The sequence below is a fragment of the Dama dama genome, chromosome 25 (genome assembly GCF_033118175.1).
Source record: "Dama dama isolate Ldn47 chromosome 25, ASM3311817v1, whole genome shotgun sequence".
In the NCBI taxonomy this organism is placed as follows: Eukaryota; Metazoa; Chordata; class Mammalia; order Artiodactyla; family Cervidae; genus Dama; species Dama dama.
The window spans coordinates 12482963-12503426 of record NC_083705.1 but is presented as its reverse complement, the minus strand read 5'-3'; the positions used below and the strand labels follow the sequence as shown (position 1 = coordinate 12503426).

General features: G+C 49.4%; 1 protein-coding gene across 1 annotated transcript in view; it reads left to right on the top strand.

Moving 5' to 3' along the window:
• The window catches only part of STK10 (serine/threonine kinase 10), a 122719-nt gene that overhangs the window by 33710 nt on the left and 68545 nt on the right, over positions 1 to 20464 (top strand). Inside the window, exon 3 of the mRNA XM_061129457.1 lies at positions 18983 to 19031. Coding sequence (XP_060985440.1) covers positions 18983 to 19031 — 49 coding nt within the window. The remainder of the gene's footprint in view (positions 1 to 18982; positions 19032 to 20464) is intronic.

Below are 20464 nucleotides of genomic sequence, written 5' to 3'. Positions count from 1 at the left end.
ACCCACGTGAAAGGAGACCAGATTATCTTTGGCCTTGAACACATTGCGGAGCGCCTGCTCTGTGCCAGGCCCTGTTCTAGGGGCCAGGGATTCAGTGGGGGCAAGAGACAGTTCTTGTGCTGAAGGAGGTTACAGTCTGGTGAGGAAGTCAGCCGATAAGCGCATAAACACATGATTCAGGTAACCATAAGGACCATGATGGATATGAAATCAGAGGTGTGACTTAGGAACAGGGCAAGCCGCCTTTCATGCATGGTCAGCGGGAGGCCTCTCCGAGAAGGACCCAGTTGAGGGAGGATCCAGGGGTCAGCAAGGGCCCCCGAGGTGAAAGTGTGCTTATCACGTTCAAAGGGAGCAAGGGGCCAGTGTGCCTGGGTTGGGGTGTGGTTGGTAGGAGATGAGAACAGGTAGGTAGGGGTTGTGGTCTTGTTGTAGGTGTCGGGAGACCTTGGCGGGGCGGCGGTTTCAGTCAGGCCAGGGTCTGCTCTCGGCCTCAGCCATTAGTGTGATTAATTATTCTGAGTCCCCTTGATTCTTCTGCGTGTATGTCTCATGCATTGTCCTCTTCCCTGCCCTGCAGTGGAGGAAGAGGGAACCAGTCCTGGCTTGTAGCACCAGTTGAGATCTTAGCTAACCGCTGAGTCTCTAGCTCTTTACCTCTAAAATGGGAATGATGATAACAAAACCTAGTCCATTGTAAGGATTAAGTGAGGTATGCAGGTTGGGCATGGGCAGCAGTGTCTGGCCCAGAGTGGGTGCTTAGTTAATGCCATTGACTCTCTCTCCCCTCCTCTCATAGTTCTTTCTTTCCATTCCCACTATGCCCTCATACTGGGTTTCTGGAAGCCTCTTCTCTTCTGGCCTTTCTGCCTTTGACTCAGTGAACCTTGCTGAGGCTTTGCTGTGATCATGCCACTGGCCAAAAGGATGAATAGTGATGTCAGGGTGGATGATGAAATCTGCACAGGGTGAGGAAAGGCCTTTCATGCGCACACAGCAGGGCTGGCTTCCACTCCTGGAGCCCTGGCACAGGTCGAGTTCTGAAGTCCCTCTGCCCTCAGAAAGTTTTGCACAAGTTTATCAGCCCAGGAATCTCCTTGCTGACTACCAAACAAAGCAGTGACCCTTGCTTAGCACGGAAGGCCTCCACAGTCAGGGAGCCTTCCTGGATTTCCCCACCCCACCTCCCCCAGGGATAACCTTGTTATTCTCAGACTTAAAGAGCTATAGTAACACTGTTGGTAGGGCTGCCTCTCCTAAATCTCATTCATTCTGCTACCTCTAGAATAGTTAGTATTTGTTTAAGGTGACTCACTTTTTAGAAGTTAAATATATTTATTGAAAAAGAAGCTTTCATCTTACTACCCTAAATGGAAAAGGAGGGCCCACTTGCCATAAATAGTATTAAAGGAAAATAAACCAGTTTGCTCCATTCTGGCCCGATCCCTTTGCCTGCCAAAGCCTTCCTCCCTGGCCCTGCACTCCACGGTAGAAGGGATGTGGTCCCCATGGGCCTCCTCGGTGCCTGGCAGTGACTGGGCTCGGCAGGGAGGGTGAGCAGGGGAGGGACTCCTCCCGCTCAGGGCCATGCGGTGCCCCAGTCTCAGGACCTCCACCTGGGGACACTCCCCAGGCCAGGGCACTGTTTTGGCTGGTGCATTTGGGCCTGGCCAAGCCTGAAAGGCCAGAGGTTGGGGTGGTCCTCTTAGGACTGAGGTGGCCTAGCTTGTGCAGAAACACTTGCGGGACAGAGGTTGTGTTTGGGCCCACCTCTCTCTGGAGGCCAGTGGTCTTGCTCCCGCAGGTCATGTCTCAACTTGCATCATCTCCACCTGCGCTTTCCTAGCATCTTTAGCTGTGGAACCCTCTGTTGAAATCTAATGGAACCATAGAGAAAGCAGCGGCTGCCCTAAGCTGGAGGGGCAAGCTTCCCCCCACTCCCATCATGTTCCCCAGAGGAGCTTCCAGGCCTTTCGGGCTCTGCCCGGTCTGCGTCAGGGTTTGGATAATTTTCTGTGTGGAGGGAGCTGCCCTGTGTGTTGTAGGGTGTTTAGCTGTCTCTCTGCCTCTATCCCTGGTGGCTTAGATGGTAAAGAATCTGCTTGCAGTGCTGAAGACCTGGGTTCAATTCCTGGGTCAGGAAGATCCCCTGGAGAAGGGAATGGCACTCCACTCCAATATTCTGGCCTGGAGAATCCCATGGACAGAGGATCCTGGCAGGCTATAGTCCATCAGGTCATAATAGTCAGACATGACTGATCGCACGTGCATGACCTCTGCCTCTGTGTTGCCCGATGTCCCCTGGGGATCACAGCACCCTCGGGTGAGAATGATGTGTCTTTCCCTCTCACAGCCTCTTGTGTTGTTGGGAGGAGCCAGTCAGGCTGTGAGCTAGGTCACAAACTGAGGATGTCGGGCTAGGACAGATCCACACAGGTTTTGTTTGGCACACAAAATGGTTTTAGAAATTTGCTGGTAGCATTTTGTCGGCTTTGGACTTTTTTTTTAGAACAACCAGCAGATGTGGCAGCGGTTGCCTGAGGCTGGGTAGCAGTGGCCCCTCAGGTGGAGATTCGCTCTCTAATTCGCCTCAGACCTCACTACTCCCTGACGCCCCCCAATACTGAGCCTGAGGGCTGTTTGTCACCAGCACACACCGCTGGATTTCTTTCTTTTTTAAAAAAATGATCAAACTACAGTTGATTTACCATGTTGTGTTAATTTCTTCTGTACAGTAGAATAGCTCAGTAATATATATGTGTAATCTTTTTCCTATTCTTTTCCATTGTGTTTTATCATAGAATATTGATTGACTAATAGTTCCCTGTGCTATCCAGTAGGACCTTGTTGTTTGTCCATCATGTATATAATAGTTCACATCTGCGAATTCCAAACTCCCAATCCCTCCTTCCCCAGTCCCCCTCCACCTTGGCAACTACATGTCTGGTCTCTGTATCTGTCACTGTTTTTCTTAAAGTAGAAGTGAGAGGGTCTATTTCTCATCCTACGTCTCTATCAAATGAGGAAAGTACAGATAACCAAGAGGACTGTGTTCCCAGAAAATTGTGTAAGATGACTTTTTTTTTCATATAGTCAGGGCTGCTTTGCCCATAAGTCAGCTTCCCAGATCTGGGGGTGTTTCAACCAGGACTCCTGGTGCAAGGAATCCAAAAATAGGCTTGTGAGGCATATGTGAACTCCCTGTGCATGAACACCGAGTTGTGTGTGTGTGTGTGTGTGTGTGTGTGTGTCTGAAGGAGTGACTGCAGGCTTTCCAGAATGTGACTGCTTGTCTGAAAGCGAGCCTTCTCCGAGAGGAAGTGCCGGCCCAGGTCACGGAGCAGCCTGTGGGTGGGAGGGGCCCGCTGCCCACACGTGTTCACGTGACCGCGTGTCACCGGCCAGGGTTTCTGTGGCTTGTCGCGTTGGGCTCCGAGGGTAGCCGTTGGTCACCGACAGAGATTGCATATCTGGCCTTAAAATAATACAAGAACTATAAAGAGAATGTGACATGAGAAAGTCACTGACAGTGCGGCGTGCATTTAGAGAGTCCATTAGCGCAGTCGAAGGGCACTGCGCTGGAGTTGGGACCCTGAGATTTCGGGTCTCAGACCAGCTCTCTGTGACCCTAGGGGGCACCGTCCCTCCCCTGCCCCCCTCTCCTGGCCTGCAGGGCCCGGGACTCGGAAGGGGTGATCCCAAGGAGGCCTTTTGGCCCACGTCGCCTCCCTTTGCCCTTGCCTGTTTGTCTCTGAAGTCTGAGTTCCATGTCTGTGGCCAGCTTGGTGCCCTGTGGTGGCCCTTCTGGGCAGAATTGTGGGCAGCGCCTCTTCCCACGGGATCCTGGTGCTCCTGGTGTTCCCTGGCAGTCACTGACCTCTGTGTCCTTCTGCATTAGGCATGTAGGGGCATCCACTCTGGGGACACACATAATCATAATAGCACTTCATAAAGGACCACAGGACTCAAAGAGTCGGGCACAACCGAGCGACTGAGCACAAAGCGCTTGAGAGTCTGTGCGAGCTCTGAGTCCTCCGCAGAAGCGTGCTGTTGCTTCTTACCGCTTCTGCTGCACGGACAGGGTGCTGTGCGGCCCAGGGAGGGGACGCAGGTGCAGAAACTTGTAACTTCTTGGCCCAGAGGGTGAATCAGGAGGCAGGGGGTGGTGAGAGGGAAGGAGCAGCAAAAGAGCACAGAGATCGGGCCTTTGCCGGACACTTCCTCCCTGTGCTGGGCCCTGTCGTGATTCACTTGCCAAATCCTCACAGTTCTATGGGATTGAGAGGTTGTCAACCCATTTTATGGGTGTGAAGACTGAGGGTCAGAGAGAGAGAGAGAGAGAGAGAAAGATTGGCTTAGGGCTCCCAGCCAGGTTCCAACCCAGACCAGCCAGACACCCACTGCCGCAGTGCCCCCGCACCCCGGGTACCAGCCCTGGCTACCACTGGGAACTGTTCAGAGGACACAGTCTGGGCCCCCCTCCTCCACTTGAAGAGCTGTTACCCTGCAGAGCATTCCTTGGCAGAGTCTGGTGGGGAGGGGCCTGTGGCTTTGGAATCCCTCCGGCTTCCACCTTGGGCACAGTGGACCCTCAGCCCCGAGCAGGTAGAACCGAGTGGCTGTGGACGGCCAGGCTGGGGTAACGTGGGGTTTTGTCTGGAATCCTGCTGTTGCAATGGCTGGGCTGCGGTCTCTGGGTCACATTCACAGGCACAAGGGTGACTCTGTGGTCCAGGGATTTGCCTGCCACGTTCCCAAGCACTCAGTTCACCCCCTGAGCCCATCGGCCAGCCGTCATCCCCGCCGGAGCACTCCTGTGTGACCCTCCCACCCGCTCACTGCTCACTGCCCCGCCCCAGCTTCACACACACCCTTCCTGCCTTCTGTCCTTCAAGCAGTGGCTTTGCAGTCATTCAGATGTGGGCTGGAGACTGGCTGCCTGTGTGCTGTTGTGTGACCCCACGTGTGTCTCTGAGCATCATTTTCCCCATCTGGGCATTAAGGGTGATGACACTGATCTCAAACCTCACTAGAAACCCAGTGTGTCCCAGCTGGCAAGACAGTAGGAGCCCCATGCCAGGCACCCAGCAGACAGGTCATGTCTGTTGTTCAAAGTCTAGATGGCAGGTAAACGTGCAAACCTGGCCCACAGGCTATACTGAAGGCAGGCTTTCTCTAGAGTTCTCCAGAAGTGTGACCCTTCATAAGCTGGTGTTTTTCATGTGAGAATCCAAGTGTCTGGCTTGACTGGAAGGTTCGGCAGCTCCAGCCACAGGGGCTCACACTCCCAATGGCATCTATGAGCTGGGCTGAGCGCTGTTGCCTGTAGACGGCCGCCTGCTGCCCATCTGCCCCCCGACACCCCTGGGCAGCCCCACTGCCTTAACGCCCAGCCTGGCCCTGATGCGAGTAGGTGACCGCAGGCCTTGGTGGGAAGTGGGGAAGCAGAGGGATGAGCCGGAGGTGACAGGCTGTCTTACGTCTTCCTTGGATCCCGGGGGCTGCTTCTTCCTTCCCGGCTGTGCCCGCACTGGTCTCTGTCTCAGGAGCCCTTAGACTTGGGTCCTCACCAATGGGACCGTCAGTGCTTGCCGCCGTGGCAGAGCCTGTGCGTCCCCATCATGGTACCTCCCACCTGTGTCTGGTATTCTACATTCGTGCTCTCATGTGACTGGGCTCCCCCCTCCCTGGAGCAGGTGGGGCAGCCACTGTTCATCCATTCATTTGTTCAGTCACTGACTCACTCGTTCATTTATTTGTTCACCAGCAAATGTTTCCAGAGCATCAGCTCTGTGCCCGGAAGTCTTAAGGGCACAGACACAAAGCCCTGCCCTTCAGGAATTCACATTCTATGGGGCAGTGGGGTGGGGGTGGGGAGGCAGACAAAAAAGGAAAATTGTAGAGTGTATAGCCAGATAGATGCTTGGACTTGCCCAGGGCACCCAGTGTTGTTGCTCTCCTCTCTGCTGCTCTCAGATTGTTCCTTCAACTTTTCCTGGGTCTGCTACTGGCGCTTGGCTTGTCTCTGAGAGTGGGCTGCTCATTTCAGTTTCCCACGTGCATCCAGCCTCTGGTGTTACGGCTTGGAGCACACCCACCGAGTGCCAGGTCCCGAGCCTTGGGCTTTCCCCAAGTCTTCCCATTTGTTCACTCCCCAGGTGGCAGATTCTGTAGTTCCAACTGAGGGTCTGCGCTCTACGCTTACTTGTTCCAAGGTCATTCCTTGTTCAAGGTTAGTTAGCGTCAGGGCCGGAATTAGAACCCAGGTTTGCCTGGAAAACCCCATGGACGGAAGAGCCTGGCGGGCTAGTCGTGGGGTCACAGGGTTGGACATGACCGAGTGACTGAGCACGCATGCATGTCTGACTCCAGGTCGGAACCTGGGCTCCCCTTACTTACTCAGGTTTCATTCCTTGGAGATTATCCCACAGGAGGTAAGTTGAGGAAGCCTGGGGGTTGCCTGGGGATGTAGTAGAACATGACGCCCACCCTTCGAGGTCTCCTTGGCTGTGAGCAGCCCCGCCCTTCCCCTGCCTGCCATGCCCACCTCACCACCCCGCTTCCCTCGGTTTCAGCCCCGCTTGTCCCTGAGGACTGTCTCACGTGCCACAAGCCTCGAATGGCTTTAGTGGAAGAATGTGTGTCCTTGCAGGCAGGCAGGCCTCCCAGCGGTGTGTCTGTGCTTCCTGTGACCCTGATTTCCTGGTCGTGTGGGTTGTGAGCCGTCTTCTGGGGGGCACGGCCCTGGGCCACTCCTCTCTTTGGCGGCAGGAGCCCTTCTACCCCTGGTTTTCGGGAATGATGGCTGGACAGACAGATGGTCAAGAGATCAAAAGTATCTGTGCAGACAGAGATCTGTTTGTGTCTCCCCTGGGGGCCGAAAATCCAGTTTGCGTCTCCCTGGAGTCTGGCCCCAGCCCTGGTTTCCTGGTGTGATGAGTGGCGATGGTGATAATCATCCCATGATGCTGGTGACTGTCGTCTGTCACGCTCTGCCAGGTGCCAGGCCTGGTGCTTGCTCTTCCATGTGCTGGCTCATTTACTCTCCCACGACTCCATCACGCTGAGAATGTGTTGTCTCCATTTGCAGATGAGCACATATTATTAGAGGCTCAGAGAGGTGTAGCGTGTTGCCTAGAGACACACAGCGGCAGCATTTGGACTCAGGCTCAGAGGACATTGACCCTGAAGTCGGTGCTCCTGACTTCTGGGTCAGACAGTACCAGAAGGAGTTAGGCACCCCCAATTTGAATCACCTCAGTGCTATTCCAGGGGTGCCCCGGGGCTGGAGCCAGCACACTTGGCGCTGTCTCGGTTATCTCGTCTAGTAATTCCCACCCCCACTGGCGGGTGTGCCAGATGTGCTGGACAGGCTTAGAGGTTCCCCCTTGCGTTCACAGGACCCCCCCCACACTCCTTAGGAACCCCAAGGCCGCCCCCTGTGCTCTTCCTTCTTGCCAGGGGGCACTCAGTTGCCCGTCTCGAGGGGAACCCGAATTCCTTCTCTGTGAACGTGGTGGGTGGGGCTGGGGGCGGAGGAGCAAGGCCCTGCGTTCCGGAGGCCTCGTGGGTGTGGGCCGCCCCGCTCAATGGCCGCATTGTCTGGCCTGGAGCTCAGAGGTGTGGAGGTTCCTGACTCCACCTCCAGGGACCAGCTGCTGAGAGGCTGGGGACATTTTTGGGTTCACTGTTGTGTTTCAGGGACCTTCTTTCTACAGGTCTCTGTGGAGCAAACAGAAGCCTCTGTCTTCTGTGCTGATGGGGTGTCCCTGTGCCTCTCAGGGCAGGGAGACCTGGGAAAGAAGGGGTGAAGAGGTAGGTGAAGAGGCAGCACCTACCCCCTTCCCCAAGAAGAAGCAGGTCTCGAGAGGGGAATGGGCTTGCCTTTGGCGGCACATTTCAGCTATCTTTGGATCTTGGGAGTCGGATAGACCTGGGTTTCTACCCTCGTTCTGTGGACTTAGGAGGTTAGTGGCTTTGGGGAGGCTCTTTCCCCACCAAACCTCAGTTTCCACATCTGTAAAATAGAAATATAATTGCTTACAGGAATAAGTAAATGAATGCTTGTAAAATGCTCAGCACAGGGCCTGGTATGCCTTATGCACTCAATAATGGCAGTCATTATCTCTGTTCTCTTGGTCAGCAGCAGAGGGAGGGACAGGCTTGCTTTCTTTGCAGAATCAGCTATGTGAGTCATTTTTTGGGCAGTTTTGCCCTGACTTCTGGGCATCTGAAGGCCACTGAAATGTTTCATTCATATTTCTTTGTTCTTCATAAATTCATTCAGCAAACACTGTTCACGAATCAGGTCCGGGCTCTTATAATTTATGATATAAATGCACTTTTATAAATATTAAATATAATAATACTTAATGATTAAGTGATGTCCGTCACCTTGGACCGTCAAATGTCAGTGTTGCAATGACCTTTCAGCTGTTAGAGGCTTCGTCTTCCAGGCAGGGAAACTAAGGCTCGACGCAGGAAAGGGGTTTAGACCGCACAGTCACAGGATCACAGGGAGGTCTGGGGCTGTGTCCAGACCTACACGAGGGTGAGCTCGGGCATGTCTGCCTCTTTGTGACCCCATGAACTGTAGCCCACCAGGATCCCCTGTCCATAGAACTCTCCAGGCAAGAATAGTGGAGAGGGTTGCCTTTTAATTTTTTTTTTTTTTTTGCCATTTAATTTTATTTACTTTTAGTTCCAGGAGTGTTGCCAACATTTAATTATTGAGCATCTCTGTGTACCCAGTAACTCCTGCTGGCCTTGGGGAGGGCCAGGGAAAGGAGGAGACCCGGGCCTCGAGCACCATGTGGTCTCCAGGGTATGGCTTGAGCATGCCTCAGTTGTCTCCTGGGGATGGTCCGGCTTGGTCCTGCTGCCTGCGGGCTGTACATGTTGATGATGTCTGAAACCCCGTGGGTGGTTCAAGCCTGCTCTTATCTGGGGTGTGACATCTTGGCTCCTTTATCTCCGGGTGAGCAAGCTCACTTGGTATGTGTGAGCTGACCCCTGGGACCCAGCAAGTGCTGGAGCAGGGAGACAGGCGCCTTTTCCCCCACCGCTGGGAGGCTATGCCTCAAGCTTTTTTTGCTTCTTTCCTGAGGCACAGGGATGGGGGCATGGGGTCACTAGGTCTCTTCCTTCATGGTGGTGAGTGCAGCTGACTTGGTACCCAGGTAGGTCCCAGTTCGGGTCCTGGCCCTGGTACTTACTATTTCTGTGACTTTAATTTCTCTGAGCCTCAGTTTCCTCATATGTAAAATGGGAATATAGTGTCACCAGATGCTGTGTGGAGAAGGCAATGGCATCCCACTCTAGTACTCTTGCCTGGAAAATCCCATGGATGAAGGAATCTGGTCTGCTGCAGTCCATGGGGTCACGAAGAGTCAGACAGGACTGAGTGACTTCACTTTCACTTTTCACTTTCATGCATTGGAGAAGGAAATGGCAACCCACTCCAGTGTTCTTGCCTGGAGAATCCCAGGGATGGTGGAGCCTGGTGGGCTGCCGTCTACGGGGTCGCACAGAGTCGGACACGACTGAAGTGACTTAGCAGCAGCAGCAGCAGATGCTGATAATAATGGGTAGTATTTGTTAAGCATTTACTGACTGTGTGCCAGGTAATGTTCTGAGAGCCAGGCATCTGTTACCTTAATCCTGTTACCTTTAATCCTCACAATAAATCCTGTGAGGCAGAGGCATTTTTTAGAATACCCACTTCAAATGGTAAGATAATTTATGCAAAGCACTTGGCATAGGGCCGGGCACAGAATAAGACTGTCAGTTCCTGTTACTTGTAGTGGATGGGGAAACTGAGGCCGACCTGTGTTAACTGATCAGGCAACCGCTTACGTCCTAAGGAAGTTGAAGGCATGGAGTGAAACTGTACGGCGGGGAACAGTGAACATGGCGGGGGGTGGGAGGTGGGGGGTTTTGTGTATATGTGACTTGCTGGGACGGAAATCAGCTTGGCACAGGACTTTGGTGTCAGTGTTTCATCCTGAAGAGTTGACCAGGTGGAGGAGAGTGAGTTTAAATTCTGCTCTCTCAGTCCTAAGGATTATTGAGCTGATTCTCTATTTGCAACAGCTCCAAGGAAGATTTTTATAGTCACCAGTCCCAGGGCAACTCTGAGAGGACACTGCCCCCGAGGGGAGAGAGTACCTGCACAGGTGCAGGGCCAAATTCCCATGGCTAAGATAGTGCAGGAACAGAGTAGGTGCCTAATCAATCCACGAATAAATGAATACACGCATGATGGGGAGGCGAGCTGGCCCTCCAGGATCGTGTAGCAAGGCCGTGACCCTTCAGGTGCTCCATGACAGCTGCCTAATCTAAACTGATAGGGGGTCGAGGTAAACAGAGGTTTCCAGTTTCTTTTGGCCTCCAAGCAGTCCCAAGCCAGCGACTGCAGGCTGTCTCCCATTGGGCGTCCTTTGAGCATGTTCATGGGCTGATGTCTCCAGGGACACAAAGAGCTCGTGAGTGCTGACTAGGGAGACCAGCTGTGCCGAGCTTACTCATCTGACAAGAGGGCCCAGGAAACGCGAACGCCTCCCGCTCTAGAGTGTGCTCCCAGTATTCAGGCTCAGGCAGACCTGTCTTCCTCACGCAGGCAGCTCGTGTGAGCAGCCTGGGATCAGATCCCAGCTCGGCCTGTACCAGCTGTGGGTCTCAAGACTGGGTAGGAAGGCAATTCCGACCTGGCCGGTGGGGTTAAAACCTTATGAAAAAGATGCTCCGATGCCAGGAGGGATGGGTGTGACATGTTAAGTGTCTTCCAAATGATAGTGGAAGAAGTCCAGCCTAAGGACAGACTGTGAGCTCGTAAATCAGAGCACCTGGGTTCAAATCCTGGCCTCATCTCTTATTAGCTGGGGATCTTGACAAATTACTGAAATGCTTTCTGCCTCCGTTTTCTCATCTGGAATACGGGTGTTAAGGAGCCACCCATGGGCCACATCTGGCCTGCCACCTTCTTGCACACCCTGAAGTCCCATCACCGTGGCCCATGGGACTTGCTGGCATACAGCCATCCTCATTTGATAAGGTCTCATCCACCACTGCTTTCAGGCTGGAGCATCAGAATCAAAGCCCTGCAGAGCCAAAATTATTTACTATCTGGTTCTTTACGGAAAGGTTTCCCTGATGGCTCAGTGGTAAAGAGTCCTCCTGTAGAGCAAGAGATGAGGGTTCGATCCCTGGATTGGGAAGATCCCGTGGAGAAGGAAATGGCAATCTACTCCAGTATTCTTGCTGGGAAAATCCCATGGAAGGGGAGTCTGGTAAGCTACAGTCCATGGGGTTGCAAAGAGTCAGACATGACTGAGTGACTAAGCATGCATGCTCTTTACAGAAAAACTTTGGAGATCCTTGACTGAGAAAATGGAGATAATAACAGTATTCACCTTAAAGAACTGTGTAAGGATTAAATGAGAGACTGTGAATAAATGACCTTGGACAGGGCTTTGCATATAGTGTCAGCACTTTTCTGAGCTGAAAAGCATTTAGGTCATATTTTAAGACCCACAGTCTATCACCCTGGGATCCTTCTCCCAGCCTCTGGCAACCACTAATCTCCTTTCTGTCTCAATTGCTATTGTTGTTCAATTGCTCAGTCATGTCTGACTTTATGTGTCCACATGCTGCAGCACACCAGGCTTCCCTGTCCTTCACCATCTCCTGGAGCTTGCTCAGACTCATGTCCATTGAGTCGGTGATGCCATCCAACCGTCTCGTCCTCTGTCATCCCCTTCTCCTCCTGCTTTCTGTCTTTCCCAGAATCAGGGTCTTTTCTAATGGGTCGGATCTTTGTATCAGTTGGCCAGAATATTGGAGCTTCAGCTTCAGCATCAGTTCTTCCAGTGAATATTGAGGGTTAATTTCCTTTAGGATTGACTGGTTAGGTCTCCTGTCTACCATGGATTTGCCTATTCTGGACATTTCATAGAAATGGAATCAAATATGTGTGGCCTTTTGTGTCTGACGTTTTTTCACTTAGCATAATATTTTCAAGGTTCATTCATATGTGTCAATGCTTCATGCCTTTTTAATGACTGGATAATATTCCATTGTATGTGCCACATTTTGTTTTTCTGTTCATCTCTTGATGTATTCTTGGGTTGTTTCCATCTTTTAACTATTGTGAATAATGCTGCTTTGGTATACCAACATCTGTTTGATACTCTGCTTTTCATTTCTTTGGGTATATACTCAGAAGTGGAAAACCAGTTCATAAGGCGATTGTATTTTTTATTTTGTTTTTAATTTTTCAGATTTTAGTTTTAAATTTTTGAGGAACTGCCATAATATCTTCTGCAGTGGCCACAGCATTTTGCATTCCCACCAGCAAAACACGTGTTCCCATTTCTGTACATCCTTGCTTGTTATTTTCTGTTTTTTAAAAATAGCCAGCCCAGTGGGTGAAAAGTGATATCTAATTGTGGCTTTTAAAAATCTATTTATTTTTAATTGGAGGATAATTGCTTTACAATATTGTTTTGGTTTCTGTCATACATCAACATGAGTCAGCCATAAGTATGCATTTGTCCCCTCCCTCTTGAACCTCCCTCTCACTTCCCATCCCATCCCGCCCCTCTAGGTCTAAATTGTGGTTTTGGTTTACATTAATTAGTAATGCTGAGCATATTTTCATGCATTTATTGCCTATTTGTATATCTGTGTCTATTTGAGTTGTAAGAGTATATTTTTTAATATATTCTTGATGTTAGTCACTTATCAGATGTGATTTGTAAGTGTCATATATACTTAACATTCTGTGGGTTGCTTTTTCACTATGTTGATGGTGTTTTTTGATGTCCAAAGGTTATTATATTTGATAAAGGTCAATTTAATTTTTTTGTTGTTGTTGCCTGTGCTTTTGGTGTCAAAATCAAGAAATCATAGTTAAATTCAATGTCATGACTTTTCCCTCATTTTTTTTTTCTTCTAAGGATTTTGTAGTTTCAGCTCTTCCATTTGTGTTTGGTCCATTTTTAGTAAATTTTTGTATATGATTTAAGGGACCATCTTCATTCTCTCACATACTGGTAATTCCGTTTTCCCAACAAGATTTGTTGAAAAGACTATTCTTTTTCCACTGAATGGTCTTGGCTGCTTTGTTAAAAATCATTTGACTATATATGCAAGGGTTTATTTCTGGGATCTCCTTCCATTGGTCTATATGTCTGTCTTTATGCTAGTCCCTTGCTATTTTGATTATTGTAGCTTTGTAGTAAGTTTTGAAATCAAGAAGTATGAGACTTTCAATTTTCTTTGAACAGTTTTTTTCCAGCTGTCCTTTTTCAAGGTTCTTTTGGTGCTTGGAGTCCCTTGATATTCCATATGAATTTTAGTATGAATTTTTTCAGTTTCTATAAAAGATGCCATGAGGATTTGATAGGGATTGCGTTGACTCTGTAGATTGTGTTGGGTAGCATTGACTTTGTAACAAAGCCTTTCAGTCGCGCGTAGAGGGCATCTCTCTGTTCATTTGTGTCGTCTTTAATGTCTCTCGCCATGTTTGCACTTTTCAGTGTACACATCTTCCACCTTCTTGCTTTAATCTTATTCCCTTTTCCTAGATAGTCCTAAGTATTTTCTTCTTCTTGATGCTATTATAAATGGAATTGTTTCCTTAATTTTCTTTTACTGGATTGTTCATTGTTAGTGTCTAGAAGCCCAACTTGTTTTTGTTGTTGGTTTTTTGGCTACACTGCAGCATAATAAAAGGATTATACACCATGACCAGTGGAATTTATTCTTGGAAGCAAGGATGGTTTAATATATGAAAATCAATGCATATACCAAACTGCATTAGCAGAATAAAGGTGGGAGAACACATGATCATCTCAGCTAACGAAGAAAAAGTATTTGACAAAATTCAACACTTCCATGAGAAAAACATTTAACAAATCAATAGAAGAAAAGTATCTAAACATAATAATGGTCATATATGAACAACTCACAGTGAACATATTCAGTGGTGAGAAACTAAAAACTCTTAAGATCAGAGATAAGGCAAAGATGCCTACCTTTATCACTTCTATTCAGCATAGTATTGGAAGCACTAGCTAGCACATTAGTCAGGAAAAAAGAAGTAAAAGACATGCAAATTGCAAACAAGAAGTAAAATTATTTCTGTTTACAGATAAGCTCTTATATATAGAAAACCCTTAATGAGGGTGTTCTGGGCATGGTCCTGCTGGGACTTACATTGTGGATAGGCACAGCCCCATCCCCTTTCAGATGAATAGATGCATCTGTAGCCATGGGTGACTTTAGGCCAGTACTTTTTGTTAAAGAGTACTTCTAATATGAAATTTTATAACATATTAGTTGATTAAAATGTAGAAAATACAAGAATAGACCAAGATGGGAAAACAGTGGAAACAGTGGCTGACTTTATTTTTTGGGGCTTCAAAATCACTGCAGATGGTAATTGCAGCCGTGGAATTAAAAGATGCTTACTCCTTGAAAGGAAAGTTATGACCAATCTAGACAGCATATTAGAAAATAGAGACATTACTTTGTCAACAAAGGTCCATCTAGTCAAGGCTATGGCTTTTCCAGTGGTCATGTATGGATGTGAGAGTTGGACTGTAAAGAAAGCTGAGTGCCAAAGAATTGATGCTTTTGAACTATGGTGTTGGAGAAGACTCTTGAGAGTCCCTTGGACTGCAAGGAGATCCAACCAGTCCATCCTAAAGGAAATCAGTCCTGGGTGTTCATTGGAAGGACTGATGCTGAAGCTGAAACTCTAATACTTTGGCCACCTGATGTGAAGAGCTGACTCATTTGAAAAGACACTGATGCTGGGAAAGATTGAGGGCAGGAGGAGAAGGGGACAACAGAGGATGAGATGGTTGGATGGTATCACCGACTCAATGGACATGAGTTCGGGTAAACTCCAGGAGTTGGTGATGGACAGGGAGGCCTGGTGTGCTGCGGTTCATGGGGTCACAAAGAGTTGGACATGACTGAGCGACTGAACTGAACTGAAACCTTCTGTGGGTATTGATGTAATTTTTCCATTCTCTTTTCTAAACAGCCTATTTAGTAATATCCTAAGGCATTCAGACAATTGTTTTCTTTTTATTTATTGTTATTATTACATTTATTGAGGTAATCATTTTATTAATTAAACCTCATGCATTTCTATAAAAGCACTAAGAATTAATGTTATAAGCTCCCTGTGACCCTACCACTGAGAAGCTGAAATGTGAAGTGTTAAGACCCGTGTAATGGAACCCAGTGTGGACCATGTCATGAAAGAGACATCATTTTTCTCTTTTACATCATATAAAAGGCACCAAGACATGAAACTTTTTAAACTAAAAGGACAGAAAAAAGCCACTTTCATTAAAAAAAAAAAAGGAGAAGAAAAACCAAACTCTATTTTGCCACATGTGAGAGTACAGTTGGGCAGAATTACAAAAAGTTAATAAACAGAACATCACTCTGACATAGGCTATGATTAACTCCAAATAAGGACTGCTGTTTCAAAAAGAGCTTCACATTTTGAAGTGTGGATTACAGGACAGTCATCTTCTAAAGACACTTCATTGGGGTCCATATGCAAATTGTGAAATATTGTAGATTTAATCCTGTTGTAGAATGAAAAGTCAGTACATTTATTCATGGGAGTAAAACCAAAGCTAAACTCAGAGCTTCCCAGTAGCTGGCTCAGAATAATAATGATAATGGAAGATGTCTATTTTGAGATATTAGTCTGCCATCTTCTCTGTCTGCTGGCTTTCCAAATAAAGTCATATTCCTTGCCTCAAAGAAAATAAAAAGTAAAAAAATACAGGAAGTGCAAGGCGTCATGGAGGTCTCAAATTGCAGAAGAGGAAGCAAACGAGATTGGCAGAATGCTTCAACTTTCCTAGTGCTGACCTGGGAGGGGAGGGGTCATGGGGGCCTTGTGTAAGGGCATTGTGTAAGGGACAAAGTTTCACTGAAAGATGCAGGAACCGCCCAGGTTTGACCACTTCTCATACTGACTTTTGATACTGGCAGTGGGAGTGTTGATGAACTGTAATTCTGGGAAGGCATGTTTTTGTAGGAAGCCTAAATAGCATGGTCTAAGTGTGATCTTTCTAGAGATTTCCTTTGCTAGATTCACCAAGTGCATATTAGTTGTTGTAGCTTTTGTATTGGACATGTCATTGGCTGTCTGATTACATTGGGGGGAGAAAAGATTAGTACCATTTTCAGATGAAGAAATCGGGGCATGGAGACATTAAGTGACTTACCTAGGTTCACATAGCTAATAAGGAAGCTGACTCAAAGGGCATCCCAGGTGGTGCTAGTGGTAAAGAACCTGCCTGTCAATACAGGAGACATAGAGACATGGGTTTGATCTCTGGGTGGGGAAGATCCCCTGGAGGAGGCCTTGGTAACCCACTTCAGCATTCTTGCCTGGAGAATCCCATGGACAGAGGAGTCTGGCAGGCTCCAGTCCAAAGGGTCGCAAAGAGTTGAATAGGCCTGAGTGACTGAACGCACATTTGGCAGGACTTGAAGCCAAGCCTGCCACCGTTTCCTCTTCGGCTGCCCCTAGTAGAGGAGGACACAGCTGAGCCTGCCCTGCGTCCTCTGTGTGTGTGAGGCTCAGGCTTGGGGCTTGATACCTACCACCTCATCGGGTCCTTAGGGTAGTTCTGGGGGCGTCTGTAGTGTCGTCCCATTTTACAGAGAGGTAGGTCATTGCCAAGGCTGTGTAGTCAGTAGCTGGTGAAAACACTGGCCTGGGTTTGGTGGTAGGACTTGAGGGCATGCAAAAAGTCAGTGAAATTGCACACAAACATTTGTTTGTATTTGCATTTTTCTATCTGAGGGGTGAGTGGGTGGCTTTCATGGGGTCTCAAAATATAAGACAAAACAATAAAAAACCCTGAACCCCTGAGCTCAAGAAAGAAATCCTAGAAACAGTTCATAGCGACTGAGTCTCGTGTGTCGCCCGTCAAGGCCTGGATGACTCCGTCACTCCTGTGGGCTCTGGGCGTGCCATTCCCCCGTCTTACAGGCCATGTACTCATAAGTGACCTTGTGTGGTGGCTAAGCTGGGCTTCTCTTCCACTGCTGCCTCTTGTGCCTGGGCTTTTTCTAGCGATGAGTAGGATTTGGGCTTCTCTTTTGTAACGCCAAGCATTATTAAAAGGCAGAATGGTATGCTGAGCCTCGAGAGGTTGATGCCTGTGTCCAGGTCACTCTGACCCTGGGAACAAGCCTGGTTGGTTGGCGGTTGGTTCAGTGAACACACAAGTGAGTGAGTGAGTGGAAGAAAGAAGTACCGCTTCTTCATGTACTGGGTTGCAGCATGTTAACACATCTCTGATGACTTTTATTTAGGACGATAGTCACCACAGTGGTAAAGAGTAGTCCAGGGCAGCTGGGTCAGGCCAAGCAGGACCAGAGTGACTGTGGAAGCATCAGAGGCCCTGTCCTTCCTCCCTGGCAGGTGGTGGTGTGTGAGCGGGTGGGTCTTCCCTTGCCCGGCTCCCGTGGCCTGTAGCCTTGCCCAGCCTGTGGCAGGCCTGTCTGCTGCCCTGGGCTGAGGGAGGGTGCCACAGCCTTGCCGTCCCTGGCACCCTTTCCTTTGGTGTCCCTGGCCCAGCTTAGCGCTCACTGCTTGATCTCCAGGGGTGGCCTGTCCCCTAAATATAGCTCAGAGGTGGGGCCCAGCTAAGAGGAAGCACATCAGCAACCCCATCTTACAGTTGAGAAAACAGGCTCACACAGTTGAAATGACTTGCCCAAGGCCACAACTAGTGAGCGGTGGGCTTGGGACTTGGGTCCAACCAGGCATCACCGCATCCTCATATTTACAGTGCCAGGAAGCCTCTGGAAAGTCGGCTACAAGTTAGAAGGTCTCGTCAAAACGCTGAAGCAGCTCCTCCTTCCTATGGCCAGAGAGCTGGCTCTGGCCCAGTGAGGTCACAGCTGAGGTTTTCTTTTCTATTTAGAGCGGTGGGCCTCCTTGAGCGCCCCTCAGGCACTGTGTCTGCCCCTGCAGAGCTGGGTCAGAGGGCCCAGCAGTAGCCGGGAGCAGGAGGAGATGCTGGGAGTGCCTTGAAATTTGTGTCGCTTTCTGCCTTCCCCACCCATCTCTACTTACGCTTTAAAGAAAAGAGAAAGCGTCTTCCCGTATATGATAGGAGCCCGGAATGGGCCAGAAAGAGTGAAGATGGCAGTAGACCAGGGGGTAGGCCTGTGTCAGCACGCCTGGTGCTTGTGACTCTAATTGGCTTTTTCCATTTGCTGCACTGGGCTGGGACCCCCCTTGAAGGCCTGTATCAGGTGGTTCTCCCAGGGCCTGTTACCTGTTGGGTGTGTGTTGAGTGAATGAATGAATGACCCAGAGGTTAGGAAAACCTGCTTTCCATTCAGGAGCCACTAGACAACCTGTGAGGCCTTGGTCAGTGACGGCTTCTTTCTGGACTTTGATTCCTCTACCTGAGCTGGGCTTCAAGGACCTGATGTTCCGATACGGCAGGCTCTGGGTGATGGAGAAGTCAGCAGACAGGTGCTGGAGTCCGGGAGGCCTTGGCCAGCTTGTGTGTGAGTGGGAGGTGTCCTCTGAGACTCGGCTTTGGATTGTAAGAAGCAGGGTAGCTGGCGGGTGGGGGTGAGTGAGCAGACAGGGCTGATCTGAGGAGAGGGACGGGATGTAGGCTTGGCTGAAAAGGCTGTTCACTGAAGCTGCAGGTTTCCATGGTGACTTTTTTTTTTTTTTCCCTTGAAAAATGAAGTGCCCAAGTAACTCCTGGGTGTGAGAGCCTCCTGTAAGAACTGAGGTCAGGTTTCAGGGGTGTGGGGGCAGACTGGACAAACCCCTGGGCAGGAGGGAGAGGGGCCGAAGAGCAAACGCATCAGGGGCTGGCAGATGTCTCTGATCAGGGCCGGCCCTGGAGGGGCTCCCGATTCGTGGGCTGGGCACTGCTGCTCATGTTACTTTGCCTTGTATTTTCTGCAGATTATGATCGAGTTCTGTCCTGGGGGAGCTGTGGATGCCATCATGTTGGGTGAGTCATTTTGTTGTTTTTTTTTTTTTTGGCCTCTGTGAGTGGCTTGCAGGATCTTAGTTCCCTAACTAGGGACTGAACCTGTGTCCCCTGCGGTGGAAGCATGGAGTCCTAACCACTGGACGGCCAGGAAGCCCGTGGGTGAGTCCTCCTTGATGCAGGACAGCGGTGCCGGGGTCCCCTCTGCTGAGCACCGGGATCCATCACTTCCCTGCCCCAGTAATGCCCGTGGCCTGTTTGAGTACCTTCCCACTCTGTCCACATCTGGGAGCAGGGGTTGGGTTACTGGAGAGGATGCAGGATACTCAGAAGACCAGAACTTCCCGTTCAAAGAGCCGTATGTCCTTGAGTGGATCACTGGCTCCCTCAAGCAGTCTGGATGTTAGACAGGTGTGCTGCCCGCTTCCGAACCCCACAGCACTTGGAGGAGGTGAAAATAAGACCCCTGAGGGAGGTTCTTTGAAAAGCGGGGATCTCCACGCATTTCTCTCAGTTCTCCTGATGGAACTAACTGGTCCAGCCCCAGGCGGCTTGCTGTCTGCTGGTGGCTGCTGCAGTGCCATTGCAAAATTTGAAACAGTGCCATTGCTGTTCTAGAAATCGAGGTGGGTAAGAGAAGCTGGGATGGGGAGGGCTGACCTAGTGAGAGCCGGGGAGTAGCTGCAGCTCTGTGGTCAGGGGCTGACTCTCCCGCAGATGCCTGCCCTGCTCAGAGGGCCTTTCTGCCGTAGGTTGTCTCCCATCGCCTTGCAGAGTTGTGTAGAGGAGGAGCCTGGGCTGGGGGCACTGGGCTGGCCCCTTTACAGCATGGGGGAGCATGCATCTGGCACAGCACCGTATGGCCGCTTTTGTTTGTTAACACCAGTGCTTGTTGTGATCCTGCTGGCCATGACTTGCTAGCTGTTACGCATTTTTGGCCCTCAGCCCTCCTGCAGAGCAGAAAGATGAGGTGCAGGTGGGGATGTGGTTTCAAAGGGGACTTAGGCTCATCTGCAATGTTGCAACTTTTTTTTATTAGGAAGAAAATATTCATGTACTGCTGTGTAATCAAAAATTCATCTTAAAAATTCACCATACTGTGTGATTCCAATTATATGCCTTTTTAGAAAAAGATGAAACTGTAGGAACAGATTTAATTACTGATTGCTTCGCAACTGGAGTTGGGGGAATGAAAGGGGGACAGTGGGGAATTTTGGGGAGTGATGGAAGTATGTATTCTGTATCTAAACTGTGGTACTGTTGCTGTGACTAAATACATTTGCCAAAATTCACAGAACCGTACAAATTCACAAAAGGTGAATTCACAAAATTCACAAAAAGGTGAATTTTACTGCATGTAAATTATATCTCAATAAACTGGACTTTAAAAATGAGTCATAGGGACTTTCCTGGCCATCTAGTGCTTAAGACTTCGCCTTCCGGTCAGGTTCAAT